The sequence below is a fragment of the Manis javanica genome, chromosome X (assembly GCF_040802235.1).
Source record: "Manis javanica isolate MJ-LG chromosome X, MJ_LKY, whole genome shotgun sequence".
NCBI lineage: Eukaryota > Metazoa > Chordata > Mammalia > Pholidota > Manidae > Manis > Manis javanica.
The window spans coordinates 91,572,681-91,585,763 of record NC_133174.1 but is presented as its reverse complement, the minus strand read 5'-3'; the positions used below and the strand labels follow the sequence as shown (position 1 = coordinate 91,585,763).

Below are 13,083 nucleotides of genomic sequence, written 5' to 3'. Positions count from 1 at the left end.
CTGAAAAAGGGTGATTGAAAAGAGTAGTGAAGTTTGAGGGACAGGAAGTTAAAGGTTGAGAAAGAGTAAATCAACACACAAGACACTGTGCTAGTGACTATGAATATGTAGGTGAATAAGACATGATTTTGCCCTCCCCTGAAGAGCTTTGTTTAGCAAGAAAGACAGTCACCAGCTGAAAGAACAGACATACAGATACAGGACTGATGAATTCTGTCTGGTTACATTTGGGAGAGCTTTAAAGAGGAAGTAATAATAAACCTGGACTTAATACTTGACCAGGCAGAAAAGGAAGAGGATGAGATGAGAAGGGCATTTCCAGAAGAGGGGATAGCATGAGCAAAGGCTTTTTAAAAGGCATATTAAATGTGGAGATGTATGTGAGTGTGAAGGAGTGAACTCCTTATTTCAGTGGAGTTCTAGTATGTCTATGTGGGAGCAGGGCTGAAATTGTTAATGAGGCCCAAGCCCCACTGAAAAGGGCCTTGAACATGATGGTAAGGAGTTGAACTTGATCCCCTGGCAATGGGATTCCAAAGTTCTTAAAACAATACCTGAAGCAAGGTATAATCTGCAGGATTTGGGGAATCAAGAAGGGTGTGCAGAATGACTAGAGAAGAGAGGCAAGGATAGACTCATAGGGAACAGCAACATTTTTAAGGATGAGGAGAGGAAGCAAGCTCGTAAGGTAGAGGGTTATCAGGAGAGAACAATGCCAAGAGAGAACTTGAAAAAGAAGGGAGTGGGGGTTGTCAAGTCCCCTAGTCTGTCGGGACTGAGAACATGCAGCTCATTGGTATGAAATTACATTTTCAGTAGGTTAAGAGGAAGAAGAAGCTAAATTTCATTAGAAGTTAGGCTGAGTGAATGAGGCAGAGAAGTAGAGGTGGTGAGTGTGACCTCTTTTTTCCAGGATCATTGATGGTAAAAGAAAGGAGAGACATGGGAGATAGATTGAAAAGGGGCTAAGGTTGAAGGGAGATTTTCTTTTTCAAGGATTTTTTAAAAGAAGAGGTGAGATGAGCATATATTTAAAGTGAAGGGATTGGACTAGTAGAAAAAGATATCAAAAATGGGAGGTGGGGGTTGAAATTGATGATGCCTGATGAGTCCTGTGAAGTGGGGATGGGATCAAGAACACAAGTGGAGGAGTCCCCTTTTTTAAAAGTCTTTCAATAAATACTAGGCAACTTTATTTCTCTAAGCCTAAGTTTTCTCATCTATAAAAAGAGGACAATAATATGTATCTCATTGGGTTGCTTTGAGAATTAAATGGTTAACTAAACTGGCACATAGCCAGTAGTTTTCAATAAGTATTTGTTGCTCCTGTTGATATTGAGCACCTGTTGCTTCCTGTGAGGTACTGTGTTAGGTACTAAGGCTGCAAGTCAGGTGTGACGTGGTTGTCACAGAGCTTTTTGCCTTCAGGAGCAAGGAATGCAAGCAGCACCATGTAGCTAAAGCTCATGAGAAATCTGGAGGTGTAGGGCTCACTTGCCATGGCTAACATCCCTTACAGGTAAAGGTGGGGAAGGGGGAGAGCTCCAGGTGTGGATCAAAGAAGCCAAGAACCTGACGGCTGCCAAATCAGGAGGGACTTCAGACAGCTTTGTCAAGGGGTGAGTCCCTGGACCGGCATCCAACTCGCCAGTTTCAGGACGAGAGAGCAAACAGAGGAACCCAGGTTAACCCTTCTCGGCAGGTGTTACTGTTGTCCGTCCTACCGCCTCTAGCAACCAGCTTTGTGCCTGAAAGTAGGTAATGGGAAAGCCTCCGCTACCACCTTTGTGCTGGTCTGAGCTCAGTTTGGACTGGGCTGCAATACTGATTTCCACAGAGGGAGGTGATAGACAGATAGGTCTGACTTTTCCTTTGTTATGAACTTTATGCTCCTAATTAATCCTGTCAAGATTTTGGAACTCAGGACTTTGTTCCCGACAATATTTAGGCAATGTCAGCTTTCCCAAATACAGATCACCCCGCTGACCAGGCAAATCATGTTTGCCTATGCACATAGTCACTACCATTGCTTTTATGTGGAGAAGACCTTGCTTAATAGATATGCAACCAAATATTAAAAACCTGTTTTTCATGGAGTATAGACAACCGCTCACTAATAACATTAATTTTCTTCCCAGGTTAAAGTCATTGAATCAGGTGAATGATCTAGTGGAGGTGGTAGGAACTCTGTTTTAGAAGATGCAAAGGAGGGAGTGTATGTACCAGGATCTGAGTGTTGAGTCTCCTTCCTGGGCTAGGCCTGTGGTAGGGGAAGGGGGATTTTAGATAGATATTGCCAGCTTTGAGTGGGTTGTTGATTACTCTCTGCCGTCTGCCAGATACCTCCTTCCTATGAGGAGCAAGGCCAGTAAGCGTAAAACTCCTGTGATGAAGAAGACTCTGAATCCCCACTACAACCATACATTTGTCTACAATGGTGTGAAGCTGGAAGACCTACAACACATGTGCCTGGAACTGACTGTGTGGGACCGGGAGCCCCTGGCCAGCAATGACTTCCTGGGAGGGGTCAGGCTGGGTGTTGGCACTGGTGAGAGCCTCTCCTTCATCCTCACTGTCTTCAAGGCCTCTTGTGTATTTCACTCCAAGGTACCCCACCCTCTCCCTACAAAGCTTCTCTGTGACAAGAGTTGTCTTCTTTCCTTTCGGTTAACATTCAACCATTATTTACTGAGTGCCTACCGTGTGCAGGCCTAGGGAAAGGCTGAGCACATGTACGGTTATATGTACAGATAAAAGTGACTTTGATTGCCAGGAACACCATCATCTTCTGAACAAAAAAAAATCGAAAACCTACCTGTATCTGTACCTATAATTTGCATCATTCATCCTGTTGTAATGAGAGAAGGGCCCTTTTTAGCAAAGCCAAAGCTCTTTGCAAGTGTTCTAGATCACACCCTCACCTTCTCAGTGACCTCACTTCTGGAATCTCCTCTCTCTGTCTGATCAGTTTCATTCTATCTCCCTACTTGAGGTGAAAACAGATGTGCTCTGGTATTTCCACTCTCAAGAAACAGAAATAAACCTCTTAACCCCACATCCCCCTGCTAATTCCTTCAAAAGAATTGTCGCCACTTCCTCACCTCTCCTTTTTCCCTCAGTTCACTGTGAGCTGGCTTCTGCCCCACCGCTTCACTGAGCAATTGGTCATGCCAAAGTGTTGTTTTCATCGTGCTAGAATTTTCATGCTATTTAACATAGCTGATCACTCCCCTTTTCTGGAAATAATTAGCCTCTATTGACGCTACACTTTTCTTTGTGTGTTCCTCATTTGCTCCCCAGACTCTAAATACTGGTGTTTCTCAAGGCTTAGTCTTGAATCCTCTTTTATCTCTCTCAAGTCTCTGCATTCCTGTGGCCTTAAATACTACTTGTGTATTCATAATTCATACGAATCATTTAACACAAAGCATCTTGGATGATAATTTTATAAATCTAAGCCAGTGCTTGTCAGTCCCCTGCTGAAAACTCACCAGTGGCTTCCTGCTGCACTTAGAAGGCAGTCCAAAGTTCTTACCAGACCTACAGGCCCCTGTATAAGCTAGGCCCACGGTTTCTTTATGTTCCAGCCTATATGACTTTCCTGCTTGCTCACTGTGCTCCAACTGCAGTGACTTCCTTTCTGCTCCCCAAACACACCAAGCTCATTCCAGCTTCATAACCTTTGAAGTTATTTTTCCCTCTGTGTGGAAAGTCTGGACGCTTCCCATCTTTCAGATCATGACTCAAATGTCTCCTTCTCAGAGAGACCCTCAGACCACTCCATCTATAGGAGGCGCTGATGTATTATGCTAAGTAAAATAAGTCAGAGAAAGACAAACACCATATGATTTCACTTGTATGTGGAATCTAAAAAACAAAACAAATAAAACAGAAATAGACTTAAAGACACAGAGAATAGACTGGTGGTTGCTGTAGAGGAGAATGGTGAGTGAACTAGGTGAAGGGGAAAAAAACAAAGTGTTTGATATCTTGATCTGGGCAATGGTTACCTGAGTGAATATACCTATCAAACTTCATTGATCTGTACCTAAGATTTGTGCATTTAATGTACCTCAACTTAAAAAAAGGTGAAGTTGTTTTGAGGCACAAAAATTAAAAGAAATAAAGAAAGGAAGGAAGGAAGGAAGGAAGGAGGCCCTGATTGAGGGACTACAAATCACCCTGTTTATTTACTTCATGATATTTACCTCACTACCTGAAGTACTCTTTGATTTACTTGTATATTTTCTGTCTTCCCTATTCAAATATGAGCTGCCTGTGAGCAGGATTCTTTCTTCACTTATTACTGTATCTCCAGAGCCTAGAAAAGTACCTGGTACATAGTAGGCACTCAGTAAATGTTTGTTGAATGAATGAACATACAGGAGAATAGGAACAAGGCCATTTATAATATGAATGTCAGGCCTGGAGTCTACAGTTGGAGAAAAAGGTGATCAGCTGTTGCTGCTTCCTTTTTTTTCTTTTCCCAATTTTAAGTCAAGTTGACAATCACAGCAAGACGGTAGCTCTGGAATGATGTTTCAGACCCTAGAGCTCTATAAGAGCCTCAGGATTAGAGGTCTTGAGCTACCACGTGCTATTTGGAGTCTCATTTCATCAACCTGAAGCCTCTTGATAGTGTCTCAGGAGCCCAGAGATAACTGTGCAGGATCCACAAGGAGGCATTCCCAGTAGACTGCTGTCCCCATCAACCCATCTTCTCAGCACACTGTATTTTATGGGGTCGCTACCCTTGTTGTATAACCCATCTTTCCTGGTGGGCTAAGGAGTGGTTCCCTGTTCAGCATCCTCTGGTGTTTCTCCTCAGGGATCAGTAATGGGGAAGTGGTGGACTGGATGGACTCGACTGGGGAAGAAGTGAGCCTGTGGCAGAAGATGCGACAGTACCCAGGGTCTTGGGCAGAAGGGACTCTGCAGCTCCGTTCCTCAATGGCCAAGCAGAATCTGGGCTTATGAGTTCCTGTCCTCCCCTGCAGGTGCAGCCCTGTCCAGGGCAAGTTAGAGGAGGCAAAGAAACCAAGAGCAAAAATTTATAATTTAATGTGTGTGTGTGTGTGTGTATGTGTGTATGTTATGTATGTGTGTGTATAAACATGTATTTCTACAAATCTTATTATGCTTGAGTGATGCAGATGTGTTTCCCTTTTAAAAGCAGGCTCAATAATAAGAGTCTTTTCAAAATGTTTTTGTGTATGCATAATCTAGTATACTTTCAGAGTCCATTCTTTCTATATCTTTAGGAGGTTTAATTAACTTACAGATCTTTTAAAACAGCGTTTTATCTCCTGCCTTGCTATCTTTGTTCCTACTTCCTCTGGAAGCCATGGCTACCTTTGACATTCATACCAGTCTATGTTTCAAGGTGTGCCTGGTCTGAAGCCTAGGCTCTAGGAAGCATGGTTGGGTTACTAAAGACAGGAGAAGATAGGGGAGAGGTGAGTAGGTCTTCTTTCTCTCCAGTTTATGCTTTTAACTCCATTTCTACCTTGATAAATGGCTTTTAACCCTTCTTGTGTTTAAGCACTTTCCACCTGGTTTGGTTCTATTGGTTTTCTTTGAAATGCTAAGAAAATTCTTAAGTTCCTTTTAGTTCTAGACACCTTCACCAGACCTTGGGGCCCCCTTAAAATGGAGCTGCTTTAGAAAAGCACTTGAATTCAATAATGGCCTTTCAACTGAGTCATGGACATGCCCAGTGATATAGCTTGTCAGTAGTCCCAGAGGACCAATGACTGAGGGTGAAGCACCTCTCAGCCCGATCGGAATTCTTTGCATTTTAAATAGATACAGTGCTTGTTGGAAAGCCTCCGCGTTCCTCTAATGAAAGCAGAGAGAAACGTCTTCACTCTCCTCTTTCTTAGTGTTTGCATCCGTGGGGTGTTATTACACAGAATATGGTCTACATACCATTAGGTCAGCCAGAATAGTCAAGTACTGTCTCAGCTGATCTGGTGTCTCTGGACACTGTTAGCGCTCCAGGAAAGTATATTTAGAGACCCTCTCAGTTATTCTGACTTCCTTCTTGAAGTGGTTTCAGTTCCTGTTTTTTCTGTTGTTTCCTGAACTTGACCAAGATATAGCATGGGTGCATTGTGGTAAGACCTTTCTAAGAAGGGTTTAATGACCTCAGGCTCATTTTCTGAAACTCACTGTTCCAAATGGACCTTTTTATTATTCCAAGTGTGTCTATGCAAAGTGGCTTGTGAAAGGAGTCTGTACTGAAGAAGAAATCCCTTGCAGTACAGTCAGCTGCTGGCTGACTTTACTATAAGGCCACTGGATTGATGGCAGTTAAGATGGTTTCTCTTATTTGCATGAAATGAATGGAGGAGTGTTTTTAAAAGGTTGACTTGATGCAGACTGATATTGTAATGAAGGCATAACTTGGGATCTTGAGCTGTAAATTGCTCCTTTGGTCTCCACCCCCTGAAATGTATATGAGTGAGCTTCAATAAAGTTTTCTCACTTGTCAAGTGTTTGCATTTGTTAGTTCTCTATATGGATGCTTTTGTCTTTGATGTCCTGACTTAACAGCTGTTGCTTTTCACTTGGCTGGAAGGCTAAGAACCAAAGCAACAAGTGCCCTCCCCAGACCATGATGTGCTGATTTGAAGAAATTTCCCTTTCCCTATATTGCTGTCTGATAGCTCTGCTGATCTCTGATCCATCGACCTTTGTGTTTTGTATCTAGGGAGAGAACTGAGACTGCATATTAAAACCGGTGCCACTTTTCTTTCTCTCAAGTAACAAAGGAACTCCTTCTTTAGCTTTGTAGTCATCCCCCAAACTGTGCATGCTGGAGGAAAAAGGGGAGAAAGGCTGGTGGGGAGGACATTGCTCACTGTGCATGTTTCTTCCTGGATCCTTCAATGTCTCTAAGACCTACGGCCTTTTTCTTTCACTCCTATGACCATTGTTTAGTTTTGAGAGAAATAGCACAGATGCTAAGTAACCCATCTTGGAAATAAGGCTCTGGGTTTCTAGGTAGAGCCCAAGTGATTCTTGACCTCTTGTGCAAAAGGACATTCATACATGGAGAGGGCTTAAAGATGGTGGCATGAGAAGTGAGACAGAGATTTCCTCCTAAAACCACCTATAATATGAAAATATAATTAATACAATGAATCCTGAAAGAGTGACTGGAAAGAAGACTGCGACAAACTGCCTACATCTGGGGTAAACCGAAGACCTCAGGAAAAAGGCAAAGTACAAAGCCGTGATCTGACGGGACCTAAGCCCTTCACCCACCCCAGCTCACTTGCAGAAGGAAGAGAAACAAAGTGGGGAGGCGGTAGAAGCCTAGGACTGCTGAACACCCAGCCCTGGAGATCTGCTTCAGGAGCACAAATCCACATTACATTGTGCCCTGGAGATTAGTGGGGTTGGAAAGCAAAGACAGGTGGAATACTCAGAGAGATTGAGATTCCTGCCACTTGTGGAGAAAAGGTACCCACAACCAGCTGTTCTGGGACAAAATAAAGGCAAGTACTTTGAAAGACTTCCCAATAGTGAGAGGGGTGCTAAAGGGGCAAGAATTACATAGAGCTTGCTGCTCAGGAGAAAGAACAGTTGGACAAAATCATCCCAGTACACTCAGCCCAGCAAGGTTGGGAACTCTCAGGAGCTTTAGGTGCTTCATCCCCCAGCTGGCAATGCATGCAGAGGCTCCCCACCATAATACACAGCCTGCTGCTCCTACCTCCTGGCTGTCCCCACCACTGCACCAGGTCAGTCATAGGGGAGCTCTGCCTACAGCAGCTACAGGGGTGTAATGCAGAGGCTCCTCCCTGCATGCTTGGTCCACTGGCCTTGGCACTGGAGGGAGGCACTACAGCCAGGAATAAGGAACGAGCTCTTTTCTCTTGACAGGCACCAGCGCTGCTCACTGGTGATCCTCGCCATCACTCTGGGTGCTGAGCAGCTTCTACTGCCTACATACTAGGTCACAAAAAGAGCCTCAATAAATTAAAAAAGATTGAAATTGTACCAACCAGCTTCTCAGACCACAAAGGCATGAAACTAGAAACAAATTATGCAAAGAAAACAAAAAAGCCCACAAACACCTGGAGGCTTAACAACATGTTCCTAAATAATCAGTGGATCAGTGAACAAATAAAAACAGAGATTAAGCAATATATGGAGACAAATGAAAACAATAACTCAACACCTCAAAATCTGTGGGATGCAGCGAAGGCTGTGCTAAGAGGAAAGTCCATTGCAATACAGGCATACCTGAAGAAAGAACAATCCCAAGTGAACAGTCTAAACTCACAATGAAACTAGAAAAAGAACAAAGGAGGCCCAAAGTCAGTAGAAGGAGGGACATAATAAAGGTCAGAGCAGAAATAAATAAAATCAAGAAGAATAAAACAATAGAAAGAATCAATGAAAGGAGGAGCTGGTTCTTCAAGAAAATAAACAAAATAGATAAACCCCTAGCCAGACTTACCAAGAAAAAAAGAGAGTCTGCAAACATAAATAGAATCAGAAATGAGAAAGGAAACATCATTATGGACACCATTGATACACAAAAAATTATTAGAGAATACTATGAAAAATTATATGCAAACAAATTTGATAACCTAGAAGAAATGACAACTTTCTAGAGAAATACAACCTTCCAAGGCTGACCCAGGAAGAAACAAAATCTGAACAGACCAATTACCTGCAAAGAAATTGAATTGGTAATAAAAAAAATACCTAAGAACAAAATCCCTGGACCAGATGGCTTCACCCGCTGAATCATATCAAACATTTAATGAAGACCTTATACCCATTCTCCTTAAACTTTTCCAAAGAGTAGAAGAGGTAATACTTCCAAACTCATTCTATGAGGCCAGTATCACTCTAAAATGAAAACCAGTCAAAGACACCACAAGAAAAGAAAATTACAGACCAATATCCCTGATGAAAATAGAAGCAAAAATACTCAACAAAATATTAGCAAACTGAATTAAAAAATACATCAAAAGGATCATCCATCATGATCAAGTGGGATTTATTTCAGGGATGCAAGTATGGTACAATATTAAAAAATCCATCAATATCGTGCACCACATCAACAAAAAGAAGGTCAAAAAATAACATGATCATCGCCAAAGAAGCTGAAAAATTCATATGGAACCACAAAAGACCCCAAATAGCCAAAGCAATCCTGGGAAGGAAAAACAAAGCTGGGGGGATTATGTTCCCCAACTTCAAGCTCTACTACAAAACCACAGTAATCAAGACAGTTTGGTACTGGCATAAACACAGGCCTATAGATCAATGGAATAGAATAGAGAGCCTAGATATAAACCCAAGTATATATGGTCAATTAATATATTATAAAGGAGCAATGGGGAAATGACAGCCTCTTCAACAGCTGGTGTTGGCAAAACTGGACAGCTACATGTAAGAGAATGAAACTGGATCATTGTCTAACTCCAAACACAAAAGTAAACTTGAAATGGAGCAAAGACCTGAATGTAAGTCATAAAACCATAAAACTCTTAGAAGAAAACATAGGCAAAAATTTAAACGTGAGCAACTTTTTTCTGAACACATCTCGGGGAAGGGAACAAAATAAAAAATGAACAAATGAGACTACATCAAATAAAAAGCTTCTGTACAGCAAAGGACACCATCAGTAGAACAAAAAGGCATCCTATTGTATGGGAGAATATACTCATAAATGACGTATCTGACAAGGGGTTAACATCCAAAATATATTAGGAACTCACCTCAACACCCAAAAAGCAAACAACCTGAATAAAAAGTGGGCAGAGGATATGAACAGACACTTCCAAAGAAGAAATTCAGATGGCCAACAGGTACATGAAAAGATGCTCCACGTTGCTAATTATCAGGCAAATGCTAATTAGAACCACAATGAGATATCACCTCACACCAGTTAGGATGGCCAACATAGAAAAGACTAGGAACAACAAATGCTGGTGAGGATATGAAGAAAGGGAAACCCTCCTACACTGTTGGTGGGAATGTAAATTAGTTCAACCATTGTGGAAAGCAAATGGAGGTTCCTCAAAAACATTAAAAATAGAAATACCATTTGAGCGAGCAATTCCTCTCCTAGGAATTTACCCAAAGAAAACAAGATCCCAGATTCAAAAAGACATATGCACCCCTATGTTTATTGCAGCACTATTTACAATAGTGAACATATGGAAGCAATTCAGCCATAAGAGGAAAACAAATCCTACCACTTGCAACAACATGGGTGAAACTGAATGGTATTTGCTCAGTGAAATAAGCCAGGTGGAGAAAGAGAAGTACCAAATGATTTCCCTCATTTGTGGAGTATAACTACCAAGCAAAACTGAAGGAACAAAACAGCAGCAGACTCACAGACTCCAAGAAGGGACTAGCAGTTACGAAAGGGGAGGGGTGGGGAAGGATGGATGGGGAGGGAGGGAGAAGGGGATTGAGGGGCATTATGACTGGCACACATGGTGTGGGGGCATCACAGGGAAGATAGTGTGAGAGAGAAGACAAGTAGTAACTCTGTGGCATCTTGCTATGCTGTTAGTGACTGTGGTGGGGTGTGGGGGTACTTGATAATATGGGTGAATGTAGTAATTACAATGTTGCTTATGTGAAATCTTCATAAGATTGTATATCAATGATGTCTTAATAAAAAAATAAAATAGAATAAGGACATTCATACATATTGAATAAATTTTGCATACAACGCTTTTATGATAGGCATGTTTTATATTATTTCCCTAATTTCTCCAAGCACATTATGAAGTAGGAATGTTTCTCTTATTCAGATGAGGAAAATTAAGCCTAATATTAAACAACAGAGCTGGGATTTAAATCAAGGTCTGACCCTACTGTACCATGCTGCCTCCTGCTAGAATGATATGTGTGTTCTGGGTGAAGGTCCAAAGGAAGGGGCGACTCCTGTCTACTAAAATATCCCAAAGAAATAAGTTTAGTTTACAAAGTAGTTCAGTCAGAATGCTTTGGATGTTACCTAGCCAGCTGACTGACTGACTAGTTTGTGTGTGAGAGAGACAGACAGAGGGAGAGGTAAGGGGCAGAGAGCAAAACAGAAACAAATTTGTACAAGGGTGCGGGTGGGCTGCCCCTTTGGGTCTGCTTGTGGGTCTGATTCTGTTGCTGTCCCCATTCCCTGACTTTAAGACTTGGGATTTTTTTGAATCATAATCCAAAGGAGGTTATAGTAAAACTTTACCTGAAGAAAACAAGATTTGCCTTGACTACTGTTAAAATGAAAGACACAGGCCCAACATGGTCTCACTTCTGCTCTGCCAAGTCACCAAAGTGGGACATAATAACTGAACGTAATTACAATTTCAATGTACCCTGAAATGTAGTCAGTCAAGGAATCGTCTGGTCAGCATCACTGATAAGATCATCCCAGGAGCCTTCACCATCTTCCCTGAAAGAAGGTGGGATCATTATCATAAGACCCCATACTCTTCCCCTAAGAGAAAGTGACCTGGCCCCAAACAATCCCTTCTTTCCTTTGCCTAATAATTTTGCTCCACCCTCATGTCTATAAAAACCTTCCATTTTATACAATCCCTCAGAGCTTCTCTCTGCAAGAGGAGTTGCTGCCTGACTCATGAATCACTTAATAAAGCCAATTAGATCTTCAAATTCACTTGGATAAATTTTGTTTTTTAACACTGCTCAATAAAATGAAACACAAGCTTGTCGAATTTTTTTCAGGTAGAGGAGTCTGTATGTGAGAGTAAGGCATAGGTGGGAATTCTGTTCTGGAAGCGGTGGACTTCTTCATGCTATCATGTGGGCATTCGACCTGCTAGCATGCCCTGGCTTGCCACTTAAAATATTAGTGGTCAAGACAAGGAAGGGCATTCATCTTGCCTCATTTGCAGTCTTTGCCTTTGGGGCCACAGACCCTGTCTGACCAGAGATTTCCCACTTTAACCCATTTTTTGTTGCCTTCTGCCCATAACTTGCCTCCTGCCTTTCATAACTCCTGCATTCCCCTGGAAGAAAGTGGGTGAAGGGACCTTTTTGCTCCAAGTTTGATCATTTCCTGCATGTCCTGTTCTACTGAGCAACTGCCTAGCTTTTTGTTTTGCATTTTAAAACTGAGATTTCTACTAAAGCCTCAGTGGAAATAGCTCCTCTCTGACTCACTACTACCCCCATATGTTCTGGGCTCATGATTTATGTCCCATCAGTCTGGTTTGGAAAGTGAATTTTCTTGGGCTGAGGGCTTTTCATTTCTCTCTTTTCCTCCTTTATCCCACTCTGAGTCTTGTGTCTGAGTAGGATTATATATAGAATATATGTATGTTTTTCTCCTTGCTTGGAGCTGTCAGTTGTCTTTAAATGAAAAGTAGAAAAAGTAGAGGCAATGAAGCATAAAATGTTTAAGAACATTGACTCTGGAGCCACAGTGCTGGTGTGTAAATCCCAGCTCTGCCACTTACTAGCTGTCTGATCTTAGGCATGTTGCCTAGCCTTTCTGTGCTTCAATTCCCTCATCTGTGAAATGGGACTAATAACAGTACCTACCTTACAAGTTTCTTGTGAAAATTTCAGTCAATTGATAGAATGTTTAGAATGGCCCCTGGCACACAGAGGATGCTGAAGCATCATTAGCTCTGCCTCTCCACCCAGCCTGCCCCCTTCTCCCCTGTAATTTTCCACCAACAACCCCCTGGGAAAAGCTTTGGGAGAAAGGCTGCTGGGTTTGAACTATGACACTGGGTTTCACGAGTGTAGAAAGGAAGGTTTTCTGCAGCACAGGGAGGAATGCTTTTTTTCCAAACACCGACACACCGTTGAGTACAGCTGAAGCCCGAACTGGGGTCTGAGTGTGGCTCCTCTTCACAACCACCTGGCCTCAAGCTCACTTTAAGGCCTGGCTCTTAAGGCTTGACTATGTGCTGCCACAGCTCCCACCTGCCCTGTGCTCATCTCTTAAAAGTGATTATCTGAGTGAGTTAGTACACCAGGCCAAATTTCTCCACTGTTTAGTTTCCAGAGGCTTGTAGTGGTGGTGGTGAGGTTTCCCTGAGGAAAGGACAGCAATTGCCACCTTTTTCTAGGAAACTG

General features: G+C 42.3%; 1 protein-coding gene across 2 annotated transcripts in view; it reads left to right on the top strand.

Annotated features, from left to right (window-relative positions):
• SYTL4 (synaptotagmin like 4) overlaps window positions 1-6,494 on the top strand; it is a 54,940-nt gene extending 48,446 nt beyond the window's left edge. For both annotated transcript variants that reach the window (XM_017658907.3, XM_017658905.3), the window contains 3 exons: window positions 1,520-1,619; window positions 2,340-2,548; window positions 4,829-6,494. In XM_017658907.3, the coding sequence (XP_017514396.2) occupies window positions 1,520-1,619; window positions 2,340-2,548; window positions 4,829-4,977 (458 nt within the window). In that variant the 3' untranslated portion in view covers window positions 4,978-6,494. The remainder of the gene's footprint in view (window positions 1-1,519; window positions 1,620-2,339; window positions 2,549-4,828) is intronic.
• Window positions 6,495-13,083: the final 6,589 nt, after the last annotated feature.